Source organism: Toxorhynchites rutilus, chromosome 2 (assembly GCF_029784135.1).
Source record: "Toxorhynchites rutilus septentrionalis strain SRP chromosome 2, ASM2978413v1, whole genome shotgun sequence".
NCBI classification, from domain to species: Eukaryota; Metazoa; Arthropoda; class Insecta; order Diptera; family Culicidae; genus Toxorhynchites; species Toxorhynchites rutilus.
Window position 1 is genome coordinate 32709560 of NC_073745.1, and position 20773 is coordinate 32730332.

Genomic DNA, 20773 nt, shown 5'->3' on the forward strand with positions numbered 1-20773 from the left:
CATCAGCAAATCAGTTGAAATGAGATAATATTTTATATTATGGAATCTACGTTCATATATTGTTGATAAAATATAGGAGAAAGATCACTTGCATGTTTTGAAACGGAACTGTAATTAATTAAATTAATAATTAATGTTCAAAAGTCCGAATCAGCAATAAGACAGGTGATTATGATTCGCACTTATTTATTAAACAGTTTTTTCTAGCTTGTCCCGTTTGTATGTTTGTGACTTTGTAACTTTGTAACTTTGTCTGCAGCGCTGTACCACATTAATAGAAATTTAACCCCCTTTCTGTAGACCGATTGATCTTTAATGTAGAACACATCTTTATCTCTGGCGTCATTATAAAACTGCGTATTCCATGACCTTAAAAATCCAAGATGACGGCCGCTACAAAATGGCAGATTATATATTTTCTCAGAACCGCTTCAATGTGGGTATCAAATGAAAGGGCTTGACTAGTAGAACACAGTTATTTATGAAAATGTAAATCCAAAATGGCCGCCACCACAAAATGGTGCCATATATATTTTTTTCAAAACCTCATTAATATGGGTATCAAACGAATGTGCTCGACTAGTAGAACATAGCAGATCATGAAACATTCAAATCTAAGATGGTCGCAGTCCCCAAATAATTAATTACTTTTCAAATGGTTTCATTCAGCTTGACCTGTTTGTATGCATGTTTGAATGTTTGTAGGGTTGTCCCATATTAACAGAAAACTAACCCCGTTCCTGTTGACTGATTGATCTGAAATTCGGAAGACACCATTAATTCTACTGTCATTATAAAACTGCGTATTCCATGATCTTGAAAAATTCAATTTGCTAAAAATGTCTGAATGGCTTGACTTGGAGAACACAAAACATAATATACAACATAAATTCAAAAAGGTCGCCGCCACTAAATAGTCGACTATGTAATTTTTTACAATCCCCGCAATATCGGTTTCAAATGAAATGATTTGACTAATACCGTACATCATGAAAATATTCCTAAGAAAATTAGGTAAGAAATAAACGTTGGATTTCCATTATCCACAGTTAGTTGTTCCATCATATATCAAACGATTTTATTTTAGTCTCATCATTGCCCTAGATTAATGATGGAACGGATGTGATAACCACTAACTGCTACTTGCCTAATTATTTTCTAGCTTTTAGTACATTAAACCGTTTAACCTAAAAAATTTTTTACTCATTTTATCTTCTAGTTTTTAGTAAATTATCTGTATCATTAGTATACTTCTCTACAATAATACCATCCCATTTTTTCAAATTTTTATTTCCTCCTAACTTTCTTCGGAATATTTTGATGATGTACTATGTTCTATCAGTCAAATCATTTCATTTGATACCAAAATTGAGTGGATTGCAAAAAATACAAAGTCCACCATTTTGTTGCGGCGACCTTTTCGAATTTATGTTGTTCATAATGTAGTGTATCCTTCAAGTCAAGCCATTCAGCCATTTTTTAGTAGCGGCCAAATTGAATTTTCGGGTTCATGGAGTACGCAGTTTTATAATGGCAGTAGAATTAAAGGTATGTTCCAAATTTCAGACGAACGAGTGATCAGGAACGAGGTCAACATTTAATTAACGTGGGACAACCCTACAAACACTCAAACATACATACAAACAGGGCAAGCTGAATGGAATTATTAAAAAGTAATTGTTTATTTGGGAACTGCGGCCATCTTGGAAGTCGAGCACTTTCATTTTTTTTATCCCATTTATTTATTTAAGGCTCATTAGCATTTTAGCTGTAACAAAGCCGAATTTTGATCGTGTACATGTCACATGGTTGTCATATCTATAATTAGCACATTACACAGTTGCCGTTCGCCAGTATTCCTTCTGTACCATTACATGTGGTACATTCACATAGTAGCCATTTAGGCGTGAGAGTATTCTTTCTGTTCATCCATTATCCAGTGGGACCACCGGACAGCGGAGACAGTTGATTGATAATTGTTGAGTTATTTATAGAACCCGAGCCCGACGTGTCTTGCAGAGCAGAGCAGTTTTATGGATGAATCGATCTTATTTCGACCGTGGATCGATCACCATCGCTGATGATTGTTGCGTGGACGTAGCTACAACACAAAGATGGTCAATGAGGGTCCTGAGTTTTGAACTCACGATCGATCGCTTACTAAGCGAACGCGCAACCAATGTGGCTACGGAGACCCCCCAGCACTTTCATTTGATACCCATAATAATGGGACTTAGAAAAAAAAATATGGGGACATTTTGTGGTGGCGGCCATTTTGAATTTACATTTTTCATAAATACACACTATCATTTCATATGCATATTGATGGGGTTCTGATAAAATATGTAATCCGCCTTTTTGTAGTGGTCGCCATCTTGGATTTACTTTTTTCATAAATAACTGTGTTCTGCTAGCTAAACCCTTTCATTTGATATCCATATTGATTATTCAATGTGGAACTGTTATACAAATTATTCAAAATTTCCGATCTAAATATAAGCAAAATCAATAGCAAAATACTCCGAATAATCGAATCCCGGATAATCGATTCCGTCCTGTGTATTGTTTGTAAAATTTACGAAAAAAATCTACGTTCACTTAAGGTGTCCGTCTTTGCCACCCTTCCCCTACACTACTTAACACGAACTTAACTCACAATCAAATTCAAGCCCAAACATGCTTCTGATATTTTACTGTAAAACAAGCTTGCATTTAGGTTGCAAGTTCATTTGCGAAGATTTTTTCTGGCGATGCGTTTTTTTTAAATTGCTTTAAATAACTATTTGAAAATGCGCAGCATCCAATTGCCATTCTTTGTAGTATAAGCTGTTTTAAATCATTCAAGAACAATAAACGTGTATCTTAATGGAAAAAATCACCTGGTAATAATCTGAAACGAAGCAGACATGCACTGGTTCAATGTTCTATCTCTTTGAAGGCCAACAAGACCCACGTTTAATGGCAAACAGGAAACATAATTAATTCAGAAAAGCGATTCTTGGACGACTATGAAGCGCACCGTTTGATTCTATGGCCTTATCGAAAGATAATACTAATCATTCCACAAAAAAAAACATCATCATTTTCATCACGTGAAAGTTTGTAATTTATTTGTTTGTTCATAAACATGAATTAACAGTCGTTGCTTCCACAATGATCCGTATATTCAAATCCTTGGTATTGAAATTATTCGTTTCACTTTGCATGAACAGTATGTATTATATAAGTAATATACACACACTCTTTAGTACAAGAACAGAAAGAAATGGCACGTTGATTTACTGTTATTGTTTCACTAACCATGGCATCGAATTCCTCGGAAGAACCCTGAGCGTGGGAGCTCCCACTGTATAAACCAACCACCAGAAGCACAACTCTGATCAAGTCCATTTTAGTCGCTCAAGCTACACAATATCACTAACGGTTCCTTCGAGGTACACTGAGAGACTGATCAGCCTTATCAACTTATTAACGTTCGTGAGCTTCAATATTGAACTACCGCATTCAGAGGATGATTCATTTCTCGCGGCCTCTTCTGATTCTTCTTCGAAGGCACTGTCGTTCCCAGAGGACCTTCGCCGTCTCAATGTAGTCAATAATTGCTGGTGTCATTTTTATTGGTACAGTAGATCACCGATTATCCACGAATTTAAAAAAAAAACTAAACTTTATATTCTCAACAATACTATTCTCAATTTTGATGCAAGCGCCAAGAACAAGTAAAATACGATATTCCCTATAATGTATTGCTGCTTAGACGAACCATCCTCTAAACCTTGACCTCTGGTCTGAGCCACGGAGATCGGAGGACTTTTTTCTAGTGTGGCTGGTTCGAGCTTGAGGCTCTGTGTTCTCAGGGTCGGGTTCCTCGCATTCGAGGTGATCGAGGGTTTACCAAAATCCTCATAAAACAGATAGGTATCTGTTTTTAATTTTAATTGTTACCCGTTGTACAGGGTTTTCCATTTCGGGCTTCCGAAAGTATACAGCCCTGCGCTGACAACCGTTGGACATAGCTGTCAACCAAAGCGTCATATCGTTAGTTGAATGTCTGCCATTTAACAATATGGATCGTTTTAGCATCGCACAACGTGTTAATTTAGTTAAATCTATATATATAAAAATGGAGTGATGTCTGTCTGTCTGTCTGATTCTTATAGACTCGGAAACTACTGAACCGATCGACATGAAAATTGGTATGTAGGGGTTTTTGGGGCCGGGGAAGGTTTTCGTGATATTTTGAGACCCCTCCCCCCTCTATAAGGGGGGGCTGCCATACAAATGAAACACAAATTTCTGCATTACTCGGAAATTAACCAAGCAAACGAAACCAAAGTTGGCATGTGAAAGTTTTAGGGTGCAATAAATGTTTGTATGATGGTTAGACAGTCCTTCCCCCACTCAAAGGGGGGGCTGCCATACAAATGAAACACAAATTTCTGCATTACTCGAGAATTAATCAAGCAAATGAAACCAAATTTGGCATGTGGAGGTTTTAGGATGCAATAAATGTTTCTATGGTGTTAAGATACTCCTTCCCCCTCTCTTAGAGGGGGCTGCCGTACAAATGAAACACAAGTTTTTGCATTACCTGAGAAATAATCAAGCAAATTAAACCAAATTAGGCATATGGAAACTTTAGGGTGCAATGAATGTTTCTATGGTGGTTAGATACCCCTCCCCCCTCTCTTAGGGGTGGCTGCCATACAAATAAAACTCAAATTTCTGCATTACTCGAGAATTAATCAAGTAAATGGGCGGGACGAAGTTTGCCGGGTTGGCTAGTTATACTATAAAAATGATGAAAAACCGGCAAATGTTTTTCGAGCATTACGGACGGATTTTGGTCGTCATGGACGGCCTACAGAGCATACAATCGCTAATGTAGTGCATAAATTCGAACAAACTGGATCCGTAGCTCAGCAATTGGGCTTGTCAAACACATAATTGTGGCGAATTTTGCATTTGGACTTGCACCTACATCCATATAAAGCCCAACTGGTACAAAAATTAGAGCGTGGTGACCATGGAATGCGTCGGGCATACGTCGATTGGGTGAACGAACAACAACATCAAAATGCTGAATTTTCGCATCAAATTTTCTTCAGCGATGAGGCACATTTCGAGCTCGGTGGCTATGTGAACACCCAAAATTTCCGTATATGGGGCTCAGAAAATCCACACGTGATTGTTGAGAGGCCGTTGCATCCGCCAAAAGTCACTGTTTGGTGCGCATTATGGTCTGGTGGAGTCATCGGGCCGTATTTCTTTGAAAATGAAGACGGCGAGACGGTAACTGTGAATGGTGAGCGCTATGGCCGCATGTTAACCGATTTTTTTTGCCACAAATTGAAGATATGGATACGGATGACATGTGGTTTCAGCAGGACGGCGCCACGTGCCACACAACACGACCGAACATGGCCATATTGCGAACGAAATTTGACGGACGCATAATTTCGCGTTTTGGTGATGCCAATTGGCCGTCCAGATCATGCGATTTGAACCCGCTAGACTTTTTTTTTGTGGGGTTATGCGAAAGACCGTGTCTATGCCAACTCTCCGCAAACTCTTGAACATTTGAAAGACAACATTCGTGAGGTTATAACCGAGATACCGCCCCATATGTGCCGAAAAGTCATCGAAAATTACCTGTTCCGGATCAAGATATGCGAAGAAGCCCTAGGTGGACATTTGAATGATGTTGTATTTCACACATAATGGCATAAACCAAACTTTAATTTGTTTCATCGAAATTCGAATTCTAAGTGTGTTTTATTTCAATTTACTTTCGGCATTTAAAGTTGGAAAACCCTGTACAATGTATGTTCGTGTCTTGCGATGGTTGGCTGGCTGGCTGTTGCTGATGCTGTGAGTTGATGCGAAATTCTCGCCGTTGAGTTCTTCTCGAAGGGACGATTGTCGATTGTTCCGTGGCTAGCTACTGGTGCTTCGCCTCTCGCCGAGTTCAAATTCTCTGGCTCCGAGCGCCTTTCAACTGCGCTATTTATTGGCGATTTTTAGCGGAAATGTTAACGGGTCCTAGAATTAGAATTTGAACCTATTGAATTGGCCTGGCTTCCACTAGTTTGAGTCTATTCATCCTTTTCTTCGAATCATACCTGATTCGCACACTTACTACAATAGTTTTAATAAGTGGCGTTATGATTTGTTTCATCCTCCAACGAATCCTCATCAATATGGGTATCAATTCAAAGCGCTTGACTAGTAGAACATAGTTATTTATGAAAAATCCAAATCCAAAATGACTGCCACCACAAAAGTTATTTTTTGAAATCCATCATTATCTGATTAGGCCAAAATCAAACATTTAAAAAAAAATGAGGAATGTTTTTATTCTAGAAAAATATACTAATTATACAGATAATGGACTAAAAACTAGGAAATAAAAAAGTAAAGAAACTTTTTAAGTTAAACGGTTTCATTGTGATAAAACATAATAATAATACAGATAATGTACTAAAAGCTAAAAAAGTGAATGGGTCTGGGCCTAAGTCAATTTAATTTATTTCTACAGAAATGTATTATGGATAAAAATAGCATTCCCTTCTTCGTTACCACGTTGTCCGGAACCTTATATTAGGTATGTACGGAAAAGTAAATTCATTTTCGAGTGGAAAAATTTAAATTATTGAAATAATTGTACTGGTGGGGTAAAACGGACAGTTGCCAGTAGGAGTGAGATGAACTGTGAAAAGTCTGCTTAATCTATTCCTAAGTAATGCCCTACGTATATAAATGGAAATCAAATCGCCAAATGTGGACTGTTTAGAAGCTGACTGGAACCAAAAGCAAAATAGTTGAGGATCTGTCCGTTTATACTGCTGAAAAGCACGTATCCCTTTTAGGTGAATTAATTCGATTTTTTCATCATTTAACGGACATTCGTGATGAGTTCAGACCTTGGTTGAATAAAATAATTCCTCTCGCGATCGATAAACCTCTACGCTTCATATATTACAAACCTGTCCATATTACCCCCACTACATGTCCATTATACCTGTAACCGTTGGTTCCAAGTACTAATTTGGGCTCTACCCAAATTCCAACATATATTTATTCATAACGGATATGTTTTAATAAAAATCGCCATAAATACCCACCGCCTGTTGCTTTTGAACAGTTGGCCCAATAGTGAACGGTGTGAGCCCTGGGTAAAAATGCCCAATGAATTATTAGTAATTTAATATTTAATTTATAGAAATTATAAGAGAAAAGATAAGAGCTATAAAGAAGAAGAGAACCGGAAGAGAGAAAAAAAGGTAAAGTAGTGTATTGGCGAGAATCAAGACTAAGAAATAATGCGCTGGACAGTTCCTTTCAGCGGGCCTTTTTTTATATTTCGTTTTTCTTCTTCGACAAGTGGGGTATCCGCTAAAAAGGACGTTCCACTGAACTATCCGCCATTGTTATTCGGTGACGATTCAGGATACCGGAACCAGAAAAATCCGATCAACTCTTGGTGGCTACAGCGGGGTTCCCGTTAATACCGCGGAGAAAGAACACAGAAAGAAGAGAAAGAATACACGAAAAGTACTGCAAGTATAAAAGCATAAAATTTTGTGACGTAACAATTAGGCCAGAGGAAAAAGGTAGGGAAAATAGGATAGGGTCAGAAGAAAATTAAAGAGTAGATTTAAAAGGAAGGAATAAAAGAAAAAAATTGTAAGAATATTACATTTATCTCCTCTATTGCGGTTTTAAAAATTCCCGTTTTTTCGGACTCGAAAGGAGTCGCCAGCCCTCGTCCTCGATTGGTCGGCGGAGTTGGCTAGCATAGCTCAACCTTTGAGAGATAGTTGATTGTGGGAGTAGTTGGTGGCTTTGATGCGTAGGTCTTGTGGAGAAGGATAAAACCGACACTGCCCCTTTTTGCTGGAGGAACAGCTGTTTGCAAGTGACTGGAAGCAGGTTAAACGACCCTGAGGAAAGGAAATCCCTAATTAGAGAGTTTCATACCCGAAAAAAAAAGTATACATGTACATGTACTTTTCGGTCTGTTTTAATTTTAGAAAAAAACATTGGAAAACACTTTTTAGTAAAATATTTGGCTAATTAGGTAGAAAAACTGTATATTAAATTGCAAGAAACTGCATCAAAGTTTTGGGAAACATGAGTTTCCAAAGATATAACTGAAGTTCTTCTTAACATGTCCGTTTTGCCCCCACATCCCCTATAGTGATGTGACCGGAATAAATCGCCGCAGTTAACAACTGTAACAGAAACAACCACTTAGAAAAACTATGGATGGGTTATACCTATTATATAACCGCAAGGTTGACGTAGGACTGCCGTTGGCTTAGTAATCATTTGTGCTTCTTCAACCAGCAATAATCGTACCCCAGAAGTTCCTAATTGGGTACGATGTCGTCGCTACGCAGAGCTATCTTTTATGTGTATTGTTTAAATTATTGATTAAATTAGTGAATAAATGAAACAAATTCAATTGCAAACAAATCCCAATCTGTATTGGGAAAACGTTATCGCAGCAAATAGTTATCAACATTTTGCATAATCATCATACGATATACGTAGAAGTTCAATGAGCTGGCGACATGGAGGGATATCTTCCAATGCAGTCTTGAATAACCGAGCCAAAGCGATGCATTTCTACCCGCTTTTGAAGACCGTGTTAGCAAAACGAATTCCGGAGTGTAAAAATGAATGGGGGTATAAAAGTACTGCTGACTTGCATGTATCTGCAATGCCTATTTTCCCAACTTCTTGGTTTCGGAATTACGGAAAATGCAAACGAGTACAAAAGTATCCGCTGCTTGCGTCTATTTTACCATGCCGATTTCCCCAGACTCCATGGTTTTAAAATCTGTGTTGGGGAAACATTCCAATTTTCAGAAACGCAAGCAAGCACAAAAGTATCCGCTGCTAGCATCTATTTTGTAATCCCGATTTCCCCAGTCTTCATGGTTTTAAAATCTGTGTTAGGGAAACATTCCAATTTTCAGAAACGCAAGCAAGCACAAAAGTATCTGCTTGCGTCTATTTTACCATGCCGATTTCCCCAGACTCCATGGTTTTAAATTCTGTGTTAGGGAAACATTCATTCATTCTAGCGATCGTACCTCAATCGTGGCGCAATCATAACTGAGTGAATTTCCGAGCGGCACTCGCTTATATTAGGGCTATTTAAATTTTTTAGGGCTATTGAAACAAGTTTTTGGATCAAAAAGTAACAAGCATATAACGCGTAGACATTTTATCCTTCGAATGAAGGGCTTTTCGTTCAGTTGTTTAGTAACTATTAACGCTCAAAATCTCGTTCTCCGGCGTAACGCTTTCGTTTTCGAAACTTTGAACTTACACAAATATAGAAATGAAAGACGTAGTCCTACGTCAAAAGTTTAGTAGGCTAAAATTATAATGGCCCGGGAAAACATAATGGCGCGGGAAAACATCACCCGACGAACTTCGTCCCGCCCAAAATAGATTTTTTGATTTGAATACTTTCAAACATCCACGTTTTCTTACTAAGTGAACGTTAGTGAGTCCAATCACTGAACTCTTCATTGATTGATTACCCTGTGATCCTTTACAATTTCCTTTTACTATAAATTGTCTAGTACTTCTACAAAAATTTGTCCTTATAATATAAAATTATTTTCAGACACAATTCTCGTTCAAGATTCTTCAAGCATTTGGAAATAACATGTTTCTCCGTTGCATGGAATACATGTTTGACACAGAGAATATTACAAAACAAAGACAGCTCAAATCGAACCATTCCTTCCTCGGGTTTAGGGCACACCAACACATTTGGCCTTCCATTTTTGTTTATAATGATATAGGATATAGAAGATATAGGAATGCGTTATTCCGTCTGAAAATCCTTTTCCACTCTCGAACAAAATTCAATTTCGTTAGCGCCAACATCAAATGGACTAACAACGCTTAGCTAATTGTAGAACATATGAGAATTCAATTTTCCGAATTTTCCGACCTTCCTTCAGGATTTTCCGAAAATTTTCCGAATTTTCTCCCCACTATATTGATCTACGGGAAGAGACGAATACAACCCTTCTTCGGGTTTTCCGCTTACCAACAGATTTTGCCTTACATTCTTATTTATTTAAGATAGATAGATATAAGATATGGTAATGCGTTATTTCGCCTGGAAATCCATTTCTACTTACGAACAAAGATCAATTTCGATAGCGCAAACATCGAATGGACTAACAACGCTTATCGTTATGTAATTTTCGAACATGTGGGAATTCAATTTTCCGAATTTTCCGACCTTCCTTCAGGATTTTCCGAAAATTTTCCTTTTTCTGGGTGTTTGTTTCTGTTGCAACCGTTTTCTGGAACCGTATATTGAGTATTCTATGGCCTTGGAAAGTTCGTGTAGCTTCTGTAGTGACTTGATCTTATTGCGTGCTAAGTTCTGCTTATGTGTAGGAAAGGGAAACGAGTATTGGCAAGTGCATTCGATGAAGTGAAGCGGGCTTCTAAGAAATATATACAGTGATGCTTCTGAATCTGGACGCTTTTTAATCCGGACACTTTTTCATTACATTCAATATCATGCCAAAACCATGACATTTATATTTCGATTAAATTTCTCATTGAAGAAGTTGCATAAGGGTATGTTAGAAGCTTTAGTATGGAGTATGGAGTGTGGAGCAGAGATTTTCGATCCGGGAAACTGCAAAACTCTTCGGTATACAGGACGGGGTCGATTGAATGAACCGTTTGTATGTACGTGGGTAACTTTGTAACTTTGTCTGTAGCGCTGTCCCACATTAATGAAAATTTCACCCCCTTTCTGTTGACCGATCGATCTGAAAATCGGAACATACCTTTATCTCTACAGTCATTATAAAACTCCGTATTTCATTATCTTGAAAATCCGAAATGGCTGATTCCATATTTTCTCTAGATCCCATCAATATGTGTATCAAACGAAAGGGCTTGACTAGAAGAACACAGTTATTTATGAAAAATTCAAATCCAAAATGGCCGCCAGCACAAAATGGCGCCACATATATTTTTTCCAAACCTTATCAATATGGGTACCAAATGGAACGGCTTGACTAGTAGAATACAATTATTGATGAAAAATGTAAATCCAAGATGGCGGCCGCTACAAAATGGTGGATTACATATTTTCTCAGAACCCCATCAATATGAGTATCAAATGAAAGGGCTTGATCAGTAGAATACAATTATTGATGAAATATGCTAATCCAAAATGGGCCTCGTCAGATTTCCATTATTTATAGTTAGTTGTTTCATTACAGGCCCCCCACGATTTTGTTTTAGCCTCATCAATACCCTAGATTAATGAAGAATGAAGGGTGTGATAACTACTAACTGCTACTAGCCTAATTATTTTCTAGCTTTTAGTACATAATCTATATTATTATTATATTTAACACGTTGAGTGCAACGGTTTTCTAGCGATTGGATGGACATTTTTATAGGTATTAGCACCATCGAAAATATTTTTGTTCGAAAGGGAATGCTTATGAGCTTATATTGTTATATTATTTACCTTTATTATCATATGTTGTACTGTCAGTCACCGGTGACTGACGTGGCAGTCAACGTGTTAACCATAATGAAACCATTGAAGTTGAAAAGAGTTTTTTACTTATTTAATTTTTTTAGTTTTTAGTACATTATCTGTATCATTGGTATATTTCTCTACAAAAAAAACCATTCAACTATTTCTTTAAAATTTTGGATTTGCATTTTTCATAAATAACCGTTATCTACTAGTCAATCTCTTTTGTTTGATACCCATATTGATAGGATTTTGAAAATATATATATGGCGCCATCTTGTTGTGGTCATCTTGTGAAAATACAATAAATAATTGAATTAATAAAAAACATTTGTACCAAACGTGTTTCCATTTAGTCCCGCTACTTATGACGCACCCGTTAATAAGTTTACAATAATTAATAAATAATTTCTCTCAAAGAATTGCGAAGAAAACACGTGTCCGGATTTAAAAGCAAAAGGATTTCAAAGCATGATTAAAAAAGTGTTCGGATTTAAAATCACGACACGATGAAAGAAATTTCAAATTTTGAACAAATATAACATGATTTTGTGGAATTCCGTGATTCATAACTTAGATGAACGCCTTCTAACTCTATAGGAACGCTAATTTTTCATGCTATGATAGGTCAATATTTTTTAGTAGTTGAAGTTATATTCGTAAGCGCTTAAGCGTCCGGATTTCGATGCATTACTATAACAAACGTTTCATTCGATTAAATCCGCCTCAATTACTGCTGAAAATGTTCAGGAGTCTAAATGAAATAAATGAAAGATATAAGCTTCTCATATGGTTCTCGATTTGATATATTTCGTCAATTCATTTAAACACAATATTCGTACCAGAGATTCACTCGATAACATTATTCGACACCTTCCTGCTGAAGATGGTTCTCAATCCATTCTACAAAGTTGGACACCTTAACGTAAACCCCGGGTACATCTTTTCCTCCGCAGCCAATGCCCCATGCTACTATACCGGTCTGGACGTATTCGCCGTTCCCACGGGGACATGCAAGTGGAGCTCCTCCGTCTCCTTTGCATGTATCGATACCCTCTTCCCCGCCAGCACATATGAAGCTGGAATGCAACTGATAAAACGCACCGAGTCTAGTTTTTCGTAATTGCTGAATACATTTCTTTCTTGGAACGATAGGAAGTTCAACCTTCTTCATCACTTCGGCGTACTTTCCCTGGGCGTGAAATTCCTTCTTACCCCAACCTGCGGCTTTACACCGGCCATCGTCAAACGATTCATCTCCATTAGGAAGACATATGGTCCTGATGTGTGGAGATAGCTCAGCTGGGTTTTCCAGAATCAATAGCGCTATATCGTTATGATATTTCGCTGGCACGAAATGTTCATGGACAATAACTTTCTTCACGTTGAAATGCTGTTATGTACAAAATTCAATATTAGGCGCTAAGTCAATCGATAAAGAACGCCATTCGACAAACCTGATGTTTGAGGGGTTCGTTCTCAGTGGCCGTGTCCCACTCACCGAGCCTGGCAACCAGATCTTCTGGTTGGGTCCTCTCTCGCAAACAATGGGCCGCTGTCAGGACGACTTGTGGATGAATTAACGATCCAGCACAGAAATAGACCAATCTTTTTTCATCCAGTACTTCCGTATTATGCATGAGTGCCACCATCCATGGAAACTCGGCGAACTGTGCCCCCGTTGAATCTGCCAGATGATACTTATAACCATTTTCATAACCTAGACCACAGCTTGGTGGCAAAGGTGTTTGCTCTTGTGAAGCTTCCGTGGGTTCTTCCTGAGGAACCTCCTTTTTTGTTTTATTCGTCGTAATTGAACAGCATTTCATTAAGTAGTGTTCGCATTCATCATCTTCCTCCTCTAATCTGTAAGAAAAGGGAACGCGTAAGTGGAATCTGTTAGCCTCTGGAGCTGGCAAGCATACTTCACGGGAATCGGCTCAATTTCGGCACCGAATCTGTAATAGTGAGCAATACAGAAATGTACTAGAACAATCTAACCAAACGTTCAAGGTTACCTTTCATCTATGAGACCTTCACCTTCTAATTCGATTGAGCCGTTTACGCAAAGGTGTTTCTGAACACAGTAACCTCCTGGGCATTTCTGAAGGAATAGACAATTTGAAGAATTTTGAAATACAGAGCGGACTCGGTTATATACAGTCTCCGATTTATTTGCACTGTTTATAATCGAATCTCTAATGTATATTATCGAGTTAAAAAATGTTTTTTAAACATATTTTTTCGTTTTTTGAATATAAAATTAAATTCATTTTTATTTCATCGCCTTTAAGTCATAAAATACCTTTCTCACATGAAAAATCCGAATTCTTTCAAGAGGTGATAGAGGATGATATTTGATGAAAAAAATTGTAAGGGGTTATACCTAGGACACGACCGCATACTTTCGACGTAGAACTACGCAATTATATTATGCAATTCACTTGTTTACCACTTCGAATATATTTTTAGAATGCATCGAAATTTTTGTAATAGATTATGTTCTTCGTTACAAATAAATTTGATGAACGTCCTTTTACTTTGATGTAATGCCTGGGCCAAAATATGTGAACGAAAAGATTGTTAAACGATCATTATATTTTACATTTCCCTCTGAAATTATCGCACATCTCATGGTTACGTAGTTCTCGAACCGCGAAAGTTCACCTCTAGTATCTGAAATGACGGTTTTCCCAGGCTTCTCAGTTTGAAAGTAAGTTTTAGGGAAACATATTTCGGTCTGCACAACGACAAGCGGGTACAAAAGTACTCAACACCAAAAGATACTCCCGACTTGCATGTATTTGCGAATCGGATTCCCCCAGGCACATTAATTTTGAAGTCCGTGTTAGGGAAACACAGCTCAGAGGGAAAAAATACCCCCGACTTGCATGTTTTGACAAAGCGGATTTCCCAAGGCATATTGATTTTGAAGTCCGTGTTAGGGAAACACAGCTCGGTGGGAACAAAAATACCCCCGACATGCATGTAAATTTGCAAAGCGGATTTCCACACATACATAGATTTTGAAGTCTGTGTCGGGGAAACCGTAAATCGGGCCAATCAACCCTTGGAGGTTAGGGCGTTTAGATAACGATTGAAATTTTACGGTTATTAAATTGTTCATCTCATGAAAAATTTCATTTTATTAATTGTGATAGACGCGTAGAAACATTCCTATCAATTGATGCAAACCTCTTTCCGATCTGTTAAGAAACGTTCGAGTTATAAGCATTCGAAATACGGGTACGGTTAGCACACAAATCGGCAGAACAAATGTATGGGAAAAAAGGAAGTTCTTCCAGTTTTAATGAATTCAAACCATTTAGAAATTAGCGAATTGTAATGTCAAACATATCAAACAAATCTCACAGAATTTCCGATTCGATTGGTATGCAAATCATGAGAATTCGTTCACAGTGAAAATAGTTATTAACGTTAACTTTATTTCATAAAAACGTGACCTGTTTTCTGATTTGGCACCCTTCCAGAAAGACGTAATTCTACGTCAAAAATATTCCTTAACCAATCATCAAAATGGCCCAGCACATAACTTTAACTCAAACGTCCAAATTCACGAAAATCCGTTATTTTATTACTTTCCAGAGTAGGGCCCCCCTTTAATTGATGGAAAAAAGTAATTCGTTCATTTTTATTCATTTGATTATTTTAACGAAGCAGACAATCACTGGTTAATTGTTCTAACTCTGTAGAGGCCAACCACACATTAAATTGTCGCTTTCATTGAGAAGAAGAAAACATAATTCATGCAATAAGAAATTCAGGAGCACATCGTTTGACCTTGAGCAGCTCGCGATTATCTTTTGTTATTGATTGTTCCACGAACATCACTGTTATACTTCAGCCGGGATTCCCGTTCACTGCTTCCGCAAGTATACAGTAGAGTGCCGATTATTCGCGGAATAGTCGGGCAAGCTTACCGCGGATAACGCAATAAGGGACTAAACATGAGGTGCAAACATGAAAAAAAAATGTTTCAGGATGAAAACTATGTCTAATCAATACAGAAATCATTGAACTATTCATCTAGAAGGTCGTATACATCAGTGGCACCTAGCTTGAGTCTACCACTAACTAACAAATTCCCGGAAGGCTATATATTTACCATGGTATTCGCTATCGCGATAATCGGGGTTCTAGTGTATTTCAATTTTCGGTATCAAACATATTCGTTTAAATTTTCATAAACGATAACATAATATACATACACTTTTCGTTACAAGAAAAAAACAGAAATTGATTCACTATTGTTGCTTCACTAACCATGGCATCGAATTCCTCGGGAGCATCCTGAGTGTAGGAGCCCCGACCGCATAAACCAACTATCAAAAGTATAACTCCGATCGACTTCATTCCTACAGCACAAGCCGTTCAATTCCACTAACGATCGCTTCGAGGGCCACCGGGAGACTGATCAGACTGATCAGCTCAACGATCTTATTCACTTTCGTGAGCATTAATCTTGAACCAACACACCCAAAAGATGCTTCATGACTCGTTGCTATCAGCGGAAATTCACCGGAATTTCAGGACTTACCAAACCTGGATAATACGAAACCAAGTATGGAAACATTCATTCACTCATTTCTCCACACCTGATTATAAATCACACTTGTATCTGCTTGGAATAATCATGGCGAAGAGAATGCAGCAAACAATCGTGATATTGCACGATGATTTTTTGACGTAGGACTACGTCTTTCATTTCTATACCGGGGTGTAAAATCAAAGTTTCGAAAACGAAAGCGTTACGCCGGAGACTGAGATTTTGAGCGTTAATAGCTCCTAAACAACTGAACGAAATGGTATGATAAACACTTCATTCGAAAGATAAAATGTCTACGCGTTATATACTTGTTACTTTTTGATCCAAAAACTTGTTTCAATAGTCTTAAAATTGCTTTCAAAACAGGCTATTGAAATCACCAATCGGTATATAAGCGAGCGGCGCTCGGAAATCCACTCAGTTCTAATTGAACAGCGATTGGAGCATGTTGTCGCTGTTGCGGTGAAGCTCTTTATTTATCATGAAAGCGCGGATGAACGGTGTCACCAAGAGCATGTTTGTGCACCCTAGGCCAGAAGGGAATCTATCAGGAGGAGAGTGATGCCACAAACGGTTCTCTGGGAAGACATCGCTACACACACATACACGCGCGGCCATTAACAGGTGGTTATCGAGTTGGCATTAACCACTGGTGGGCTTCCAGTATCGAGGAAAATGTGGAAATATCTAATCGTTACTGAAAATAATCTGCCAGTTCCTTTGGGAATTTTCAAAATATATTCATGTGAAAGAGTTTAATTGAATGTTTTCTATCCATGTAACACTGTGACCAAATATGTTTCAATCAAGTGCTATTAACAGATGATTATCGAGTTAGCATAAACCACTGATTGGCTTCCAGTATCGAGGAAAATGTGGAAATATCCAAACGTTACTGAAAATAATCTGCCAGTTCTTCTGGGAATTTAAAATTACATTCATGTGAAAGAGTTTATTTGAATGTTTTCTATCCATGTAACACTGACCAAATATATTTGGTTTTGTGATTTTTCAATCAATCGCAATTAACAGGATAGCTTCTGAAGATTATTCTTCCCCATCAGTAGGATATTTCCGTATCCAATATTGTATGCGCCCGCAATCGATTATTGCTCAGTCGCCGAAAGTTCCGAGCTCAGAGAGTTCATTCCCCTCTAGTTTGCCTTCCAAACTGCCATCGTAAACCACGCCTTCTCTCGATTCAATCACGCACAGAAAGCATACTTTAGCGATATTCTGGTGGTGAGACGCATTTATTTTTCGTGAGGACATCGACAAGACAACATCGTTGCTGAGGGTGCTGGACGGCGAAGGATCGAGATCTGCCCTGAAACGTAAGCAGTTTGTTTGAAACTGTGAGGGAGCACAGAGAAGCCGATCCTTCGGGAGAAGAGAAGGTGACCATCGAAGCAGCCGCTACACACACACATACACGCACGGAATTCTTTCCGTTGGGATGCCGTGCAGCTTCGAGAAATCCGGAAAATAATCTGCCAGTTCCTCTAGGAATTTAAAAATACATACATGTGAAAGAGTTTATTTGAATGTTTTCTATCCATGTAACACTGTGACCAAATATGTTTCAATCAAGTGCTATTAACAGATGGTTATCGAGTTAGCATTAACCACTGGTGGGCTTCCAGTATCGAGGAAAATGTGGAAATATCTAATCGTTACTGAAAATAATCTGCCAGTTCCTCTGAGAATTTAAAATTACGTTCATGTGAAAGAGTTTGTTTTAATGTTTTCTATCCATGTAACACTGTGACCAAATACATTTGGTTTTGTGATTTTTTTTTTTTTTTTTATCCCTTTTGTTTATTTTAGGCTCATTAGCATTTTAGCTGTAACAGAGCCGAATTTTAATCGTGTACATGTCACATGTTTATCATATCTATAATTAGCACATTACACAGTTGCCATTTTTCGACGTTAGACTATTCCCTACTATACCATTGCAAATGGTACACATTTACACAGTAGCCATTTAGGCGTAAGAGTTTTCTATCTGTTCTTCCATTATCCAGTTAGACCGGACAGCGGAGACAGTTGTTGATCATTGTTGAGTTATTTATAGAACAGCAGCCCGATGTTTCTTGCAGAGCAGAGCAGTTGTATGGACGAATCGATCTTTATTTGACCGTGGATCGATCTCCATCGCTGATGATTGTTGCGTGGACGTAGCTATTCTGTAACAACACAAAGATGGTCAATGAGGGCCCTGAGTTTTGAACTCACGATCGATCGCTTACTAAGCGAACGCGCAACCAACGTGGCTACGGAGACCCCCCTGTGATTTTTCAATCAATCGCAATTAGCAGGATAGCTTCTGAAGATTATTCTTCCCCATCAGTAGGATATTTACGTATCCAATATTGGATGCATAAAACCTTGTGCCTGCAACGTAACGCTCTCGTTTTCGAAGTTCTCCAAATATTCTTTCATTCAGAATGAATTCAGATTCAACTTCAAACAAATGATCTCTAAATCAACGATAGTCCTACGTCACCCTTGCGGTTATACCATAGATATAACCCACTTCCTGTTTTTTCACTATGTGACCATCTACAATCGGAACTGAGAGTGAACGTAACAAAACAAAGAATGGAAAACAACATTCGATGCATGAATGCTCCTTTGGAAGGATCGCTCGAAACAAAATAACGATTGATTCAAAATAGGCTCAATCTGCGTTCATGTATTATTTTATTTTCCCTTCTACTCTCTTCCTTGTTAGCATTCAAGCCTTGTATCTCCATCAGCATTATATATCAGCCATTCCATGCCAAAACGATATAGCGGTTTTCAGATTTTCGTGGAAGTTTGGTTAACACAAAATATCAGACCCGTATTTTTTTAAATTTTTTTATAAGGGTGTCCATTTCAATTTAGGGTGGTCCGAAAAATCTAATTTTTCCCCTTTTTTAGAAAAATGACTTTTTTCAAAAATTCATATCTTTTGAACTACTAAATCGATTCGGATGATTGACATATCAAATTAAAGCCAGCTAGCCGGTCTTTTTTGAAAAATATGCTACAGCTGCAAAAATAATGAATTGTATCTTCGTATGATTATTGATTATATTTGGTTTTATAGTTTTCATGGTCTCGGGATCAAGGGCGCTGTATTTTTTTATATTTTTTCTTAAAAGCTGAGGAAATTTCACATAATATATTCAAAAATCAGAGATGTGTTCTTTTTCGTTTTTGAATTATGATTTCTCAAAGCTAATCGATAGTAAAATAAATCAGTTTCCTCCTTTTATCCAAAAATGACGTTTTCAAAAAATCATTACTTTTGAACTACTGAACCGATTTAGATAATCGACATATAAAATTAAATTCAATGAGCTAGTTCTCTTTGAAAAAATATCACGTTTGTAGAAAAATGAAATTCTATTCACACAGAGGAATATCGAACGAGGACTAAAAACATGTTAATTTAAAAAAATCATAACTCCAAAACGAAAAAGAATATATCTCTGATTTTTGGATGTTTTGTAAAAAATATTAAAAAATATAGCGCCCTTGGTCCCGAAACCATGTAAACTATAAAAAAACAGGTTCAATCAATAATCACGAACACAAATCCATTTTTTTTTGCAAGTTGTAACTCACGAAGACTTCCACTCGTCTCCGATGCGGACGTCTTCTTAAGCCAGCCAAGCTAACTCTCACTCAATTATTCTCAGGGTCGACTAAAACGCGCTAGTGGAAACTCACCTGTCCCTTCTCTATGCTGGAGCTAATCAAGCTGAAATCAATTTCTTTGGTGCACACAAGAAAATATCGCAAGCAAAATGTATAGAAACGAATCAAATAACACTTTATTCCAGAATCCGATGACAATTTATTTATTGAAAAGATCTAAACGGACTCACTCGCTCTGCTCATATCTGCTTCCGTCGTTGTTGTGATACCGTCACCACGTAGTTATTACCGGCGGCTGTGCCGGCTTTCAGAGATCTGCTGCGCTGCGTTTTCCGGTTCCCAACCGGCAAGATGGACGTCTTCGGCTGCTACGTCTTATAATTCCGACTCTGGTCGGAAGATTAGATGATGGTGGTTGGTCGTATGTTGGTGAACGACCTTCGGCGACCTGGATAGCGGTATGTGCATTCCGAGAGGAATTATCTCGGCTTTGTTCACTCGCGACACCTTGCATTCACGGTCGGAAAATACGTAAATGTGTCGACTAACTAACTCTTCGACCGGATGCGACCTCTTCACCTATTAGCTGGCCTCGACGTTAGCTATGAGGAGGACCAGGGCTATATGAAAATAGCCTTACTAGCAAGGCTCACTATCTTCGCGCACTGTTAATGTTTTATTGAACAAAACCACTGTTTGCTAAAGCAATTAAATTGCTGTTAACACTAGATTCACTAAGAAATTGGACTTGCCGAAATTAACACCACTTTTTGCTTCGCTAATCCAGGAATAAGAGAGCGTCGAGTGGGCTAGAGGGCCTTATATAGCATTCCGGATCCCGTCCTTACAAAGGATCGTACGATGCGTGGCGTCATCACGCATCAATTGTGGATTGCGCGCTTTGTGCTCAGTTGGATGCTGTGCTGGTATTGGTATCGGCTCCACTGATGAGTTTAGCAGAGATGTGAGCAGTGAAATCCGCCTGTTATCCCTGCGCTAACTAGGTTCGAATT

General features: G+C 38.0%; 2 protein-coding genes across 2 annotated transcripts in view; both read right to left on the reverse strand.

Moving 5' to 3' along the window:
- LOC129765499 (phenoloxidase-activating factor 2-like) overlaps positions 1–3514 on the reverse strand; it is a 38241-nt gene extending 34727 nt beyond the window's left edge. Inside the window, exon 1 of the mRNA XM_055765887.1 lies at positions 3301–3514. Coding sequence (XP_055621862.1) covers positions 3301–3390 — 90 coding nt within the window. The 5' untranslated portion in view covers positions 3391–3514. The remainder of the gene's footprint in view (positions 1–3300) is intronic.
- An 8810-nt stretch (positions 3515–12324) lies between these two features.
- Positions 12325–15988, reverse strand: LOC129765997 (phenoloxidase-activating factor 2-like). Its single transcript, XM_055766459.1, has 5 exons — positions 15827–15988; positions 13561–13646; positions 13468–13500; positions 13000–13408; positions 12325–12935 (listed from the first exon to the last, which is right to left on the reverse strand). Exons 1-5 carry the CDS (start codon positions 15914–15916, stop codon positions 12405–12407), a joined length of 1149 nt encoding a protein of 382 aa, XP_055622434.1. The 5' UTR covers positions 15917–15988; the 3' UTR covers positions 12325–12404.
- Positions 15989–20773: the final 4785 nt, after the last annotated feature.

Bases quoted from the DNA above. Each gene is read 5' to 3' on its own strand.
- LOC129765997 (XM_055766459.1), bottom strand. From the start codon at position 15,916: ATGAAGTCGATCGGAGTTATACTTTTGATAGTTGGTTTATGCGGTCGG. The intron at 13,501-13,560 runs GTAACCTTGAAC...TCACTATTACAG, and splicing joins GAAGGTCTCATAGATGAAAG to ATTCGGTGCCGAAATTGAGC. The intron at 12,936-12,999 runs GTTTGTCGAATG...TGTACATAACAG, and splicing joins ACGAACCCCTCAAACATCAG to CATTTCAACGTGAAGAAAGT.